General features: G+C 39.8%; 2 protein-coding genes across 2 annotated transcripts in view; one reads left to right on the top strand and one right to left on the bottom strand.

The window, feature by feature from the left end:
• Nucleotides 1-511: 511 nt before the first annotated feature.
• spdl1 (spindle apparatus coiled-coil protein 1) lies at nt 512-12,076 on the bottom strand. The gene is made up of 14 exons (XM_071911598.2): nt 12,028-12,076; nt 9,494-9,664; nt 8,902-9,078; nt 8,410-8,604; nt 8,145-8,294; nt 6,956-7,054; nt 6,363-6,473; nt 5,621-5,761; nt 3,242-3,348; nt 2,896-3,016; nt 1,986-2,052; nt 1,713-1,904; nt 1,338-1,413; nt 512-817 (listed from the first exon to the last, which is right to left on the bottom strand). The coding sequence occupies exons 2-14, from the start codon at nt 9,662-9,664 to the stop codon at nt 658-660; spliced, it is 1,767 nt and encodes a 588-aa protein (XP_071767699.1). The 5' UTR covers nt 12,028-12,076; the 3' UTR covers nt 512-657.
• A 138-nt stretch (nt 12,077-12,214) lies between these two features.
• The window catches only part of uvssa (UV-stimulated scaffold protein A), a 53,461-nt gene continuing 49,536 nt past the window's right edge, over nt 12,215-16,139 (top strand). Inside the window, exons 1-4 of the mRNA XM_078289310.1 lie at nt 12,215-12,315; nt 12,833-12,960; nt 14,028-14,181; nt 14,855-15,031. Of these exons, the coding sequence (XP_078145436.1) occupies nt 12,851-12,960; nt 14,028-14,181; nt 14,855-15,031 (441 nt within the window). The 5' untranslated portion in view covers nt 12,215-12,315; nt 12,833-12,850. The remainder of the gene's footprint in view (nt 12,316-12,832; nt 12,961-14,027; nt 14,182-14,854; nt 15,032-16,139) is intronic.

The following is a 16,139-nucleotide window of genomic DNA, read 5'->3' on the forward strand; positions in this document are numbered from 1 at the left end:
CTTTCTTTCAACTTGAACTCTGATCATTGATGTCCAGCACCCAGCTACAAAGTAGCCTTTTGGAAGAAGCGCGCCTGTTTCTATTCTGTATTTGATCAACAAGGAAATATCTGCAGTCAAGTGCAGGTAATATATTCTTTTAAACAAAAAAAACAACGAAATTATCCAATTTCATCACATAAATCATTTTGTAGTCACAACTTTTAACATGCCATGGCGAGACACTACATTTTCTGCAAGAGTTGCACATTATTCACAGTGGCTCAATGAATCACAGCAAAACATGTAAGATGAAACTGTATGGCGGCAACAAAAACACTTTACAGAATGAGGTAAATCGAAGAATATTCATGTGTTTTGGAAAAAAATTACAGAATACCATATTTTTCAATCATTTAATACGTATTCTTTATTCTTATACTTATTTAATAGTACATAAAAAATGCATAGACACAGTATATAAGAAAAACCACTGAAGTCAGCAGTTAGCTGAACTGGGTCACAAGCCAGTTTCTGGTGGGTTTCCACATGAGTACTTGTACTTTCTATCATACAAACCAATGCATGTTCATTCTTAGATGATCCTCAGGCCAAAGGACCATCTGTTACAATGTTGACAGCAGGTAGACCGGTCCAATACGATGTTCCAGATGAGTCCTATTGCTGGGCACACTGGTTCTCCATACTGTTCTTGGAGCTAACATGGATTACCTCCACTGTCCTCTGCTTCTTCCTCCTCTCCTCTTCCCTCCTGTTGTGCTGCTGGTTCTCCTCCTCCTGCTCCTCCTCCTTCACTTTACAGTCAGTCACAGGGGAGCTTAAGGGAAGATCATAACAATAGATTCCTGTATGATTTACGCCATCATACTGGGCATACTGGCAGCCGTACCAAAATAGGATCTCAGGTTTAAATGTATCCATCAATAATATAGCTCAAATTAAGTATTATCCTAGGTTCAAATAAAACACATTTTTTAAAAGCAGCACAAATGCATGTAAAGTCAATGGAAGGAGGCAAATGAGCAAAAGAGTGAGATGTACCCAAATTCACTCTATGTGGCACACATTGAGGTGAAGGGGCATTGCTCCATCGTAATGGGACTATAGAAAGATGTCAACCAAAACCACTAATCATAATGACTGGACTATAGAAAGATGCCAACCAAAACACTAATCATAATGGCTGGACTATAGAAAGATGTCAACCAAAACACTAATGACACTGAACTAGGATATAGCTCAGTAACAGAAAAGACATACAGAATATGCGTTTCATGAGCCTCAAAAGCCAGGAAATTAGCTGGATCTCCCCCAATGCTGACAGTGTGTATACTGACCTGGGAGGGTTGGGAATTACAGGAAGCTCTTCACTGATTCTCATGCACATGGCAGGCCGGGCGTCAAGCTTGGCACCTACAACAAATGACAAGCGGAATGAATAATGGTGCCATCACATGGTAGACATTTCTCACTCATGAAGCCACAACTATTATTCAAATGTCAAGGAAATGGAACAGAAAGCAAAATGCTATCTCTACAATGGATTTCTCCCCGTATGATTGTGAACGTCAGTGCAAAATGGCGGCTCTAGAAAGAAGCCCTCGCTCTTTGAGTGTTTTAGGGTGGATTTTTCATTTGTGTAGATTGTAATTATACATTCTGATCCCATGTCAGCCCACTGAGTTGCTGACTTCGGGTTCCAATGCAGAGACCTTGTATAGAGCTGACAGCCTCAGTTGTGGGATGGGAGTCGGCCTCAGGTTCTGCTGTCCTGCTATTTGTTACATCCATCTCCAAGGCAACAACAGGCTCCACCTTGGTAACCGTGGTAGCTTCGACGGAAGGCATGATGTCGACCGGAAGCTTCTCTTTCTTTCTCTTCTGGATGAGGTTCCTTTTCGCCTCTGGAGACAAAAACAGCAGCAAGTAGCAGTAACGTGTTCATACTGTGGAATTTGAAAAAGTTTTGGTATACCTCTAGTTACCTTTGGGCTCGTATTTGTGTTGTAGCTCCTCAACTCGTAGCTGCAGTTTGATCTTGTCACTCTGAGCCTGTGGGAGAGAACAGGAATGTACAGTGAAGCTGTACTGCAAATATCACACTGTTACAACCACGACTGTCATAGAGGGCCGAGGTTCAAAATCTAAGACTGCTAGTGTGCTTCAGGTCAAAAAGATGCAACTTGGCCATTCATATTTTTAGAATGTATCACATAAACAATAGCTTCTGAAGTCTTATATAATCAAACAACTTACTGTAATGTACCTAATTATGTATAATCAAAAAAAAAAAAAAATAAAAACAGAAAAGAAAAAATTGCTGGTGAATATTTTAGCTACAACTAGATTGAGCTAGGAAAGCTTTTTTTTTTTTTTTGCGTATGATGTTTGGAATTTATTAAGTTTGCCCAATGCTAACGAAATGGCGCTTTCTCACTGCATCTTGAATACCAGTGTTTGTATCACAATGTGTGTTTGTAACTGCTGTGGCAAATCTGTGTGACAAAAAAAAAACACTGTTTCTGGCAAAAAATGTAGTTACAACTAGATTGAGCTAGCAAAGCACTTTTGCCAAATGTGGAGTTTGGGCAACTGACGAAACATTTTGGCTAACAGGCTACTAAAAAAGACAACTAACCTACTGGAGCGTAGCTGTACAGTAGAGTGAGGCAGTCCTCTAAGCTTACTCTCTAGAAGTTTTTCAACTTTCAAACCCACGAGTGCATGGACTTGCATTTTTTCATGCAACAAGAACACAATGGTGGTCTTCTTTCTTTCTTTCTTTCCCCGGTTCCAACTCTGGGTGATAATGGTCTAAATGCTGTTTCAGTTGCATTTCCACTTCACCAAGAGATATTTATGGAGGAAACACTGGGAATAAGAGTTGCCTTTTACCTGTTTGAACAGCCGTTCAGATGAGAAGAGTTTCCTCTCTAACTCCAGCGCTCTCTGGCTCTCCGACAAAGACTTCATCCTTTGGAGGGAAAGCTCATCTCCTAGACGCACTGCATCCTTACTGAACACACACACACACACACACACACACACAATTTAAGTGAGTCAGATTATAAAATTCAATCTCTCCGATTTAGTAAATTGAATTTCTGCTACTTCACTAACAATTACACCAAATGACTAACTAACTGACTAACTTGTTAACTGACTATTTGACTAAGTGAGGTAGCGGCCAACTGATGAACTACCTGAATAACTGACAAACTGACCAAACAAATAAACTCACACAGAGTTGTTTAGCTTCATTTTGAGCAGGTCAGTGTAGTAGGTTTCATCTTGGCCGTCTCCACTGTCTGTTGATGCAGGACAAGATGGCTGGGACTTCAACATCATCTATACACACACACACACACACACACAACCAGATGAAGACAGTTGTTCAAAGGCAAAATGATCAATTTGCATCTTTCTTCTAAAGTTTATATATATTCTGTGTGATGTTCTGTTATGTACATTTTTTTCAACAGGTGACAATGTTCTTATTTACTTTCCTTCACCTCAAACTGAAATGTCATCAGACTCCAAACTTGAATTTTAATGGAGAGTTTGAAAGGTACTGGTACTACAGAATACAGGTAACCTATATCAGGTTGCACTGTAACAGACTACAAATCGTCACTGTACTCAAACTGAAGCATGTGATTAGGGATGTCAGTTTCGGTTAATTTTGCTTTCGATAGGCCGACACCCATTAACCGGTAACTAACCGGTTAATTTTTAAGAAAAAACGCAAAATGATGTGAAATACAAGAAAGTGCCGCTTTCCTTTTAGTCCTGCGCTCCATTGACTCAACTAGTGCAGTGCCCGTTCGCCCCGCTGCTGCACAGAGCGCTGTTCGCGTTTATTAATAATGAACGTGTTGCGTGTCCAAATTGCACCAAATCCGACACTGCAAGTCCTTGGTCCCCAGCAATACACCCGCCAAGTGTGAAGTGGATCGGTTCTCGAGATATGCGAAGGACACACACACTCACACATTCACTCACAGACAGACTCACAGACAGAGATTCCATGCTTTAGTAGATAGATGAGCTTTGGCGCCGCATTTCGAAGCGCTGTCATTTGCTGTAATTTGCATATAAATATCTGCACTTGTTATGCACGCCGCGGCGTAGTTCGTTTTAAAGACGAGATGAAATGAAAAATGCCTTTTTAACCCTTTTAGATCACATCCCCGGTCATACTGTGCACCTATTTAACAATATATGCCAAAAAAAATACCAAAAATCAATTTCATTGTATTCTTATATCAAAATTCAATCATGTTTTCTTCCTGTAAAACAAAATATGCCGTGTGCTTACGTAAGCATGCCCGTAACTAATTTCAACCAATAATATCATGACATCCACCCATCAATCAATTTTCAACTTTTAGCGCACAGAGCTAAGAGGCTAAGATTCATTAGTTAGCTAGCTAGCAACAGCACACCCACTTTTCAACGTTCAAATCAAATTCCTCCCAACGGTATGTCCCGCCTGTCTTTCCTGTTTCACTCGGAAATACGTCACGATACGGAAGTTAGATACTCTCGAAATGCCGCTTCATCTCGACTTTAATAAGTGCTGACTCCGCCCACCCGGGCCAGTTTCGGCGTACGCCGGTAGCAATTACAAGTGGACCCTATCCTACAGTCCCTGCTCTCAGCGGAGGGAGGGGGCTACACTGTGTGGGGGAAACGGTGTGATCGTCAGACCTCTCTGGATTAGACAAGCAAGTAGAGAAAACCAGCATCAGCCGTACCAATTTATTGCCAAATGCTTTGGGATTCAACACATTAACATTGCTTCCTATGGTCAGAAAAAGTCGCCAGATTTGTCGCTAGTCGCTTTTGAGAAATAAAGTCGGCAGGGGGGTCTGAAAAGTCGCTAAGACTAGCGACAAAGTCGCCAAATTGGCAACACAAATTAACCTATAGACCGACATGCGTAACCGGTCAAAAATATTCTCCATTGACATCCCTACATGTGATAGTAAAAAATAACACCCCTACAGTATGTTCTGTATTCTCTCACCTCCACCTTCTCCAGTCTCTGTTTGGACAACAGATACCACCAGAATCCTATTCTTATCATTATAAGAAGTCAATTACCCATTCATTTTCCCCATAGGAAATTGCATTTTTAGCCATACGTTTTTACGGTGTAAGGTCGACCTACCGTCATCATCATCAGATTGTGAAACGATTATATATGTTCCTGTAGAAACCATCAGTCAATTTGATTTGAACTTCATTGTCAAGAAATTATGTTTTATCGTAGAGTTCCTTGTGAAGTACTACACTACCCACAAGCATTAGCGGGTTCCCGCCAAAATAATTCCATGAATATAGTGATATTAATTTTGTCCATATCGCCGAGCCCTAGTACAAAGTCTCACCATTTTTGTTATCTATATCTATATCTATATAGATATAGATAGTCAGATATGGTCAGATATATATGTTCTGAATCTATTGCTATGATTTATCTGGTACCTGGTCAGTTTGGTTCAAAGCTTAAAACTGTTCGTATTGTGATTTTCTGTGGAGAAAATGAATGGGAAATGTACTTCGGTGACCAGGGCGACTGAAAAAGGAAGCAGGGTGTCCCAGCTCTGTAGCTCACCTCCACCTTCTCCAGTCTCTGTAGTTTGGTCATGAGATCTTGCATCTCTCCATTCTTCTCTGACAGCATGGACTGGAGTCTCTCCAGCTGGGCAGGGTCAGCCCTTGAACCCTGAAGCTGCATCAGAGTGGCTATTTGGATCTGCAGCACACACACACACACACAATCAGAACTAGTTTGGGATCAATTACAATTTTCTGTGAGTCGCTACTTTATTTTTTTTACCACATTGTTGTGGTAAAGGTAAATCTAGATATTTTTTATATTATAGGACCTTAAATAAAACACACTTCACCCATGTACCCTTGCAACAATGTAAACTCATCACCAACAATTAATACCGTGTAATAAACAAACACACAATGACAAAGATCTTTTCCTATGTATTGATGTTAAGAGTCTTCATTCAGTTTCAGTATGGTGTGAGTGTGTGTGAGTATGTATGCGGTTCTGTTCAGTTCAGTTCATTGAACACAAAAAAAGAAACAAAAAGTAATCCAAATTCCTCATTCTTTCAATAGCAATACCAGTGTTTACTTCTTGTTTTTGACCCAACCAACATCAAAACCGTTGTGCCAACATCTAAGTTGATGTGGTAACACGCCGATTGATGGCTTTTCATTTTTGCTGTGGTATTGTAGTAAAATCAGATTTTTAGATATTAAAATTAGTACTTCAGTCGAAATTCTGGTATTGCGACAACACTAGTGGTATGGTTTGCTGGTTACATATTGTGTGGTACCTTCATGCGGTGTAGTTGTTGTTTGCTGAAGGCATGTTGTTTCTGCAGAGACTGGTACTGGACCTTCATACTGATCAGCTGCCTTTCCATCTCAGCCCGCTTGTCCTCTAACTACAATACAAAAAACAAAAAAGTAAAAAATAATATTATATTTTCACACACAAATAAAATATATCCAGTATATGTTATCACATATGGCAAAACATAAAGATTCATTAAAATGTTTAGTGACACCGCAAGTCTTCTAGTAGATTATTTTAAGACAGAATGAATGTGTGGGATCACACTGGCAGCAGTTTTAGTGAATACCTATAGTAAAAAAGAAGTCTGAAAATAACAAACTTCCAAATTTAAAAGTGAATAGTCAAGTTCTTGATTGCATAATTTACCAGTCAAAGATACTCATTGCCAATATGGAGCTTCCGTTAGTTTACCTCATCCAGGTAGAACACGATGAAGTCCAGCCGTGATTTGTGGAAATAAAGAAGTCATGGCTCACATGGGACTAGTCTTGAGTGTTTAGGTAGGTTTTTTACCTCACCTTGCTGTTTGGGTCCTGTAGTGAGTTTACTTAGTTTAGTTCAGTTTTCTACCTCAGCAAACAGGGAGTTGCCCTTGCTGTTGGGGTCCTGGGCCTGCTGTAGAACCTGGTCCAACTGGATCTGTAGGTCCTGGTTCACCTCACGAGATTTCTATGGCAGCACAGAGAGAGATACACACAGATACAAACATACACACACAGACACTAGGATTAGTAACGACATATTAACAATCGGATATCAGTCAGTTAGTGTTATGCACCACTGATAGGATGCAATTTTACTGATATAGTAGAATCAATCAATCAATATGCAAGTCCAATGGCAATAGCTCCCTCTAGTGGCTCCAATTAGAAAGCTAAAAAAAAAAAAAAAATTACATTTTTAAAAAGAGACTTAAAAGATGAGACTGAACCTTCTAACCTAATCTCCTCAGGTAGGTCAATCCAAAGTCTAGGGGAAATTTTCCGTTTTCCATGAAAAAAAGTAATGACATTTTGATGTAGGAATGCAAGAAAATACATATACACATACACACTCAAAAATTACCCAACTTAAAGGATAAGGCCGGTGTTTTTTAATGGATTGCTTACCGTCAACAAATCATATGAAAATAACAAAATCAGCAATGATTTTGTTTTGCCAACAAATCTCGTCCATGTAGCCGGTGCCCAATGCAGCCATGTCCCAGCAGCCACAGAACTCCATTGTATTAAAAAAACGATTAAAAACACGTCAAAGAGCCATGCCGTTGCTCTGGGCAGCATATTTCATCATCGCGATGCACCGGGCCAGCCGACTTTTTCCTCAAACAACTTAATAAGCCAGCTGTAGACATGTTTGCGATCTCAGGAAAGTAGTTCCGTAGCACCGAAAATAGTCCCCGGTGTAATGAAGAATTTGTTCCCATTTGAATTTGATTTGGTAATAACTACAACAGTCTGACTTTTCGTGGTAACAGTTATCGATTTTTAAAATTGAAACTATGTCTTTGTGAGCTGTATTTCAAGGTTTTTAGCTTACAATTGGAGCCAATGACTTCTGGGTTGACGGCTAAAAATGGTACGTGGGAAGTCAGAAAGTAACGGGAGTAGAGCCAACGCATTGTTGATTTTGTTATTTTCATAGGATTTGATGGCGGTAAGCAATGCATTAAAAAACACCGGCCTTATCCTTTAAATGCAAATGTGGCAATTGAACAGATTATTTCTAGTATCAATATAGTAGTTGTTACTGTGCTTACCTCTAGGGAATTGAAGCAGGAAACAGCTTCTCTCTCTCTCTCCTCCTTCTCCTCTGTGATTCGCTGAAGCTGGCGCTGCAGGCTGCTATTGGTCAGTTCCAACTGCTGCTCTCTATACTGCGCTTCCTGTAGTGAATGCTCCAACTCCACCTGGTAGACACGACAGGTTTGATTTTACATCTTGTCAGGCCAAGTCTGGTCATGGTCAAATAAACCACTCCAAACATGCTTGGTGTGAAGTCATGTTAGGCCTAGTCCCCCTTACCTTGGCATTCTCCAGCTCCATTCTCTTCATCTGTGCCTCCATCATCTCAGACGACATGGAGTCCTGGGTTTGTTCGTTCAGAGCTCGTAACTCTTCCATCTTGTGATTCAGAGTCTCAGTCTGGACTTCTAGCTTGTGTTTCAGCTGTTTTTCATTCAGCTGCGATTCCTCCAGATCTGACTGCAGCATCAACATCTGAAAGAACAGATAGATATGGTACAGTTTATGTGGGAAACCAGTCAATGTACACATGTCCCGGTCAATTTGTGAATTTACCAACAGTGTGGTACATGTATACCTTACACTCAAACACACCAAGATCTTTAGTCTAGGTTGTGTTTTAGCATTCAGACAGCTGGAATTTCTCTTCCTCACATGTAATACATTAGGCAGGGAAACAGAAAAACAGACATAGACAGACCCTGCCTAATTCATCAACATGTTGTGGTTCTCTAGCTGTTCCCGCTCCAAGACCAGAAAGCAGACCAGTACCTTCTTGTTCAGCTCATTGACTTCCATGCTGTGGTTCCTCTCTAGATGTTCTTGTTGCTGTTGCAGCTGCTGTCTCTGCTGTCTCTTTATACAGTCATAGTCTGACTGCAATGATTCCAGCATCCGAGTCTTCAGCGTCACCTCCTTCTGCAGGGAGTACTTGTCTTGTTCTAGAGCCTAAGACACAGAAGAACAAAGCATTACCTAGCCCATGGTCTCCATGTTAGTCAGCTGTACTCTGTTTCTCCACCAGTTCTCCATTAGTTATTAGGTAGGTTGTGGTGCTTGACTGATATATGGTCCGATACTGTCCTTTTATTAAAACTTAGATATGGTCCACCTCTGATATGAAATATGAAGCCGGTTGACTGATGACATATTTATTGTAGAATTGATCAATACTACACTGGTTGTCTATGGGAAGACCTTAACCTGAATTGATTCTAATGCCACATTTTGATCAGATTCCACACAACTATGCATGGATATATATTTTTGTAGTAATAGTTATTATTAGATGGTATCTGGTATCTATTTTCTCCAGCTGAGCAGGTTGATCAGTATTATCTGATGTTAATGTGTAGCGTCATACCTCCAGAGCATTGGTCATCTCGACTCTCTGCTCCTCCAGCCTGTTCTGCAGCTCCACCTGCTGGTTGAGGAGATCCAGGCCGGCCTGGGCCGCCTGCTGGACCTGCTCCTCCCTCTCCTTCAGCTGGCTCCTCAGCCGCTGCACCTGCTCCTCTGATGCTAACTCACACATCTGGAGGGAGGAGGAGAGAGGGAGGGAGGGGGGAGGAGAGAGACGTTAGCAGCGGGCTAGGAAAAAAAGACAAGCCGAGTAACATCATCAAGCAAATCCACATCTTTCACACCCTACCTGTAAATTTATGGAGAATACCTTTTTGAATTTATTTTCCATTCCATTTTTTTTTTTAGGAATTTTTACTCATGCCAAAATACCATGTGACCAAGAGGTCTCAAATTCAGTCTCTCTGTTGATATTCTATACTTGATTACTTCGCGTTCAATAACGTATTAACAATTTATTTGTATTTTTCATATATTCCAATATACTAAAATACATACTAAAGCGCAAATACAATTCATTGTTCACACTCAAAGTCTTCATTGAGCTATACAGATATCAACCTTTTCTTACAATGTCAACATTAATGATGCTGTATTCACAAAATTGAAACAACTTCTACAGCCAATTAGAGTGCGGTCTACAAAACACAATTGATTGGGCGGCCTAGTGGCTCAGTGGTCTAAGGGTGTACCATGTAAACGTGACATCCTGGGTTTGAATCCGGTCCAGGACCTGTTCTGTCTTTTCAACATGCTATTGTGTCTTGTGCTTTATTTGCTTCCTTGTGTTTTATTTTGTTGCATACTGTATTACATAATTTTGTTTTGTGATTATTAGTTAGTTATAGGTAGGCTTGTTCTCCGTAAAATCCTTTGAGATATGTTTGTGATGAAGGAATATATAAATAAACATAACTTGACACCCTGTTCCATCGCAAGACTTGAACCTTCTTGTCGCCTGACCTAGGCTTAATGGACGTTCACAGTACAATTGACGCTTAAGTAAATTCTACTGTGAAAATAATAAAATATTTTAAAATCCACATGTCAAATTCAATTGCAAATGTTAACTATATAAGCCAAGGAACTGAAGATACCCCGTGTACAGCAATGCTTCTCTCCTGGGTGCCAGCTGGTGCAGGGTAAACCACAGTAAACCAAAAAAATCAATATTCCAGCGCACACCAGGATATTAGGATTGACACTATTTTATTAACAAATTACATTAAAAACAAAAAGGAGCGAACTACGCGTTTCGCATATTGCTTCATCAGATTCGCTCTGTCTATATAAGCCAAGGGTTTAACACAGAGGTCTCTCTCTGTCTCTGTACCCGCTCACACAGATCAGCTCCCTTATCCACTTAACTTAATGAGTCTGATGAAAATAATATGCATGTTCATAAGAAGTGAGAATTAGTAAACTATCGCCTAATTGCCATTTTACACCAGCCTACATTGTTCTTGATGGCTGCCAAGATAATCATTCTGTTGCCTTTCTCCTCCCTCTCTCTCTTTCTGCTCCTAGCGACCTGATTAAATATGCTTACTGTTGACCAATGGAAGAAGTCATTCAAATCTGGGTATATTTGACATCATTTATACCAGGAGGTGACTAGATAAAACAGATTCTGTTGATAGCCAGATGTTTCTCAAAATTCCACAACACTGACAGTTATAATATTTGGGGTTAACCCCACAGTAAAAGCCCCTTTCTTAAATGGTACCATGACACTGGGAAATGCCATTGTCATGGCACTGGAACTTAGACCAATCATTCTGCCAATCAAAGAAAAAAATAAAATACAAGGTACTGATTGGCAAGAACTTCCTTACATTAGAAGGAGGTTGTCAGCCTTAACAAATGCATCTTGTTTTGTAAGACTACTAGGGCTTATGGGATGCGAGTTATTGAAATTCAAATGTTGCCATGAATAAAACATCCTGTTAAAAAGAGAAATAATACCAGGGCGTCTAAAAGAAGACAGGTCACATGGGAAATGAGGTATTGGAATTGGAATGTGATAGGTTTTAACATACTGAAAACGAAAACAAATAACTGGGTGTACATTGTCGTCCATCTTCCAGTGATAACTTTATCCATCTTGATCCTTTGTTCTTGCGTGTTTCATTTACAAGTTACTGAGGTAGAAAAACGAATATGGACTAAATCTCCAGCTTGTAATATCAAAACAAAACAAAACACTTCTAAATCTTGACACCAACTGCTTGGTAAATCGTATTTGCCGAATTTACCAATGGAAACCTCTTAATTAATGTTTTATGAGCTTTATAACGATAATGTTCGGTGATAAGCAAGGCTGTATTAAACAGTAAAGGTTTGGTAATTGGCGCATTTGGCGCATGACCTGCTGTTCTCTCCCAAATCTTTCCATGAGATACTTTAACGTTAGCATTTGCCTTCACTCGACCGCTTGTGTCACTATAAATCGCATTCATTGAATATTTATAGGCAAACACATGTGCAGAAAACCGTAATAATCGAATAAGTAATATAAATAATGAGCTTGTTTACCTTTTTAGCGAACAATTGTCAAACCGCTCTACCGTTTGAATTCAACAACCAGGAATCGCTTTCAACAGCGAAGTATCGCGACGACGAGATCTTGCCCCAACGGGGAAGCCTTGGGTTTGCCTGATTGGCCAGATTTGCGCAGGCGCAAATTCGGCAGACGAGGGAGACGGAACAACAATGCTAAAGTAACACAACAGCCATAACACCTCCTGGTGATTATTAAATGTGTGTCATGGTTGAACAACGACTCATTCTTCTGCATTAAGCGAGGAGCGAACAGCTGAAAAGGTCGTTAAGTTTAATAACTATATAGCGTCTGGATAGGAGTTTTTATAGTATTTGTTGTCATTGTGTTGTTGTTAGGCTAACGTTACTTGATGGTGATACAGTATGTAGACCCTTTCTACCGTTTAACATTTCTCCTGTAATGGAGATTAGCCAGAGAAACAGATTCTATAACGGCCTATAGTACGAAACAACACATTTGTGTTGTTTCGTACTGTAGGTTTACACTGACAGTACAAAACAAGCTTCAACAATCACCCGAGAACAGCTTTCTTAATTATTATATTACATATTATTATATTATTCTAAATTATATTGAGTTGCACTTCCCTTTTCACGGTCCATTCCTCGTGTCTCTTCATCTCTACATCTCTCCTTCATTAGTGTAACTGATTGTAGTTTTCACCAAGATTCACCTGCTCTTTCTGTTTAATGTTGGTTTGAGTAACTTAGTGTTTTTATCTCTGTGTACTATTGTCTGCTCTGCTACTGATGACCACAATCTTCTCTTTCTCCACAGGTTTCTATGTGATTCAGAATGGAGCTGGCCCAAAGGGACAGGCTGTCCGAGCTGGTGGAGGAGCTGACCACATCAGGACAGCCACAGCTCAACCAGGACAAGATGAAAGAAGTCAAGAGGATCTGCAAGTAGGTTTAATACTGAGATAGCTACTTCTTTTCACTGTTTCCCCCAGTGTTCTTTCATGAGGCCACACACATGACACAGAGCTATATGAAAACACTTACATTTGGGGTTCGATTGATTTGGGTTTTGGTAGGCCAATACTGATGTTATGGAATTGAAACTGCCAGTAGCCAATAGCCAATAGTCAATATCTTTAAATTTGAACAGTTCCACGCCCAAAATTCCAGTGTTTCTCCAGAATTTTATTGCTGCCAGGATGAAAAAAAGCCTCCGAAACAGCATTTAGATTTGTGTTAACACTATGACACTTTATGTCACTTTATGCCACATTATGTCACTTTGCACTACAGTATTATGTTCTTGTGTTTTTTTTTTGTATTTCTTTCATCCTAACTTATTTTTTAATTGATTCTTATTTTTATTTTAATTCTCTATTTATCTCTGTGAATATATACTTAACTAAAATATAAGCGCAACATGCAACAATTTTACTTTGAAGATTTTACGTGGTTACAGTTCATATAAGAAAATCATTCTTGTCCAAGGAGAAATGCTCACTAACATGGATGTAAACAAATTTGTGCACAGGATTTGAAAAAATAAGCTTTTTTTGTGGGAAAAAATATGATATTTTATTTTAGCTTTTAAATGTTGCATTTATATTTTTGTTCAGTATATGTTACTATTCTTTTATTGTTACTATTCTTTTTATACTGAGAGGACCCAGCACACAAGCATTTCATTGCACTGTTTACCCTGTGTATGCTGTGTGAGGATCAAGAATAAGGATGATAATAACAAGAAAAATGTATTCATGCATATTCATCAAAATGTCTAATAGAATCAATTCAGGTATTCCCGCAGATACCCAGTGTAGTATTGACCAATTCACTGCATCATATTAATCATATATGACTGGATCAGATCCCATTTTTAAAAAAGGACAGTATTGACACCATATATTGGTCTAACCCTAGTTTAAGTCTTCAGCTAGCCCGATTACTCACCTAGCATAAAAAGCAAACATGTGGCTAATCTCTGTCCATTCTTTGTCCGCCATACTTCTCAGAGTATCTACTGACTGCGTAGACCATGTGTACCACTCGGTGATGTCCCAGCTCAACCAGGAGCATGCTGAGATCAGACTGTCAGCCTTCCAGATAGCCAGCGAGCTCTTCTCCAGGTCGCACCAATTCAGAACCCTACTGGTGGACAACTTCCAGGTACTGGAGAGCTGTAGGCCTGCAGCTTTTCATTCCAACCAAACACTACAGCAGCCGATCCCACTGATGAGCACAACTTCAGTCAGAGAAAGGGAACGAATCACTGACTATGTTTCCATGCCAGAGTCACCTGGTTACTAGTCATACTCTGGTTAAGGTCTTATTCAGGTTGTTTTGTTTCCATGAACCTTTGAGTCTCCCTGTTGCCATGAATAAACCAACTAACAGAATGTTCCTCCTCCTCTTTTGAGTGAGCAATAGTACTTCTAATACAGGGGAAGCAAATGATGATGCCACTAGTGATAGTAATAAGTAATGCTGGTGCCGCTGTGTTTTTTGTTGTCATAAAAATGTACCCATAATGCTGTGCGAGTCTGAGTTTGACACATGCTGAAAACCAAAAGTGTGAGTGCAATGCCACAGTAACCATTTTAATATCAGAGTAAGTCATGGAGATACATTTCTGTCCAAACAAAGTGTTTGTGAACTGAACATTTTGAAACGTCTCCTTTGTAAAATCTGTATTTGCAAACCTAAATTCTGCTTTTACAAGAAATGTGTCTTCATGTATCTCCTCTTCTGCTCTTTCTCCTGCTCTCCCTCCTCCTCTTACTCCTCCTCCTTCTCCTCTTCCTTCTTCGTCCTCTTCCTCCTCCTGCTCTCCCTCCTGCAGGAGTTCTTGGAGCTGACGGTAGAGACGGACTCGGAGCAGCCCCTCCCTCCTCCTAAAGAGGTAGCCAAGAAGCTGAAGTCGTCGGCCATCCAGACAGTCCAATCGTGGCAGGCCTCCTATGGGTCAGCCTATAAGAAGCTGGCGCTGGGCTACCACTTTCTCAAGCAGGTCAAGAAGGTGAGTGAGACAGCTATCAAACTATGGATTGCTTTCACCCACCTCATGTTGCACTGCAAACTGAATATGTACCAGTAGATTAAAAAATACCCACTAAACCCCAAGTGCCATTAGTCTTTGATAGGTGAATCACAATATTTTCCAAGGTATCGAATATCACGATATTCACGCCCCCAGATCACAGTTGTGCAAACTTTTAAATTTATAAACCTATAATCTACTAGTGGTAGGATAGTAAAAAACAAAAGTAATCATGGAAAAATGTGTCATTTTATTTCAAGTGGTTTCCCTTTTCCACAATCAGCCCGTTTTCCTGGAAATAGTAGGAATGAGCAAAATTATACCAAATGGCCATTGTTTCCTCCAATGCTGGAATAGTAAGATCAAATTATTAGACTATTATTAATAGCCTAGAAATGTGATGTAATTTAGAATAAATAAGATAAAATTAAAAAAACAAAAAAAAAACATAACCTACCCTCGCTCCCTCCCCGCGATAATATTGTATATCGTGATATTTTGGCGGGACAGCATCGCGATGACGATAGCATATGAATGTCTTGGATATATAAAGGTTTTGGTCTTTGGCTGTTCTCAAACTTTGTCCCTGCTGGCCACTCTGACTGTGAGCCAATCAAATATGTCCTATTATTATTTGCTGCTTCAACAACCCAATTTCCCACGCAGGGAAGTTTCATCTAATCCCATTTTATGGTATCTTACCCTACTGTATATAAAAAAGACACCAAAACTACATGGATTTTATTGGTGTGAATCTACACAGACTGGGATAGCCTGTCTATGAAATACTTACTACAGCTTTCTCACTTTCCAACCTCTCTGGATTGCAGCATTAATTCTATACTTCTAAGTAAGCTTGGGGCAATATTCTATAATATTGAATATAAAGGAAAACACCCCACCCCCATGATAATATTGTATATCGCGATATTTTGGTGGGACAGCATCGCAATATTACATTTTAGATATCGCCCAAGCCTAGTTATGAGGCACAGACAGTACATTGAGTCAGTTTATTTCGCCATTAATTATGAACAACAGTATTTCTATTGTAGTGTCCTTTTGATCCACTGTTATCCACATCCAC

The sequence above is a fragment of the Centroberyx gerrardi genome, chromosome 16 (assembly GCF_048128805.1).
Source record: "Centroberyx gerrardi isolate f3 chromosome 16, fCenGer3.hap1.cur.20231027, whole genome shotgun sequence".
NCBI lineage: Eukaryota > Metazoa > Chordata > Actinopteri > Beryciformes > Berycidae > Centroberyx > Centroberyx gerrardi.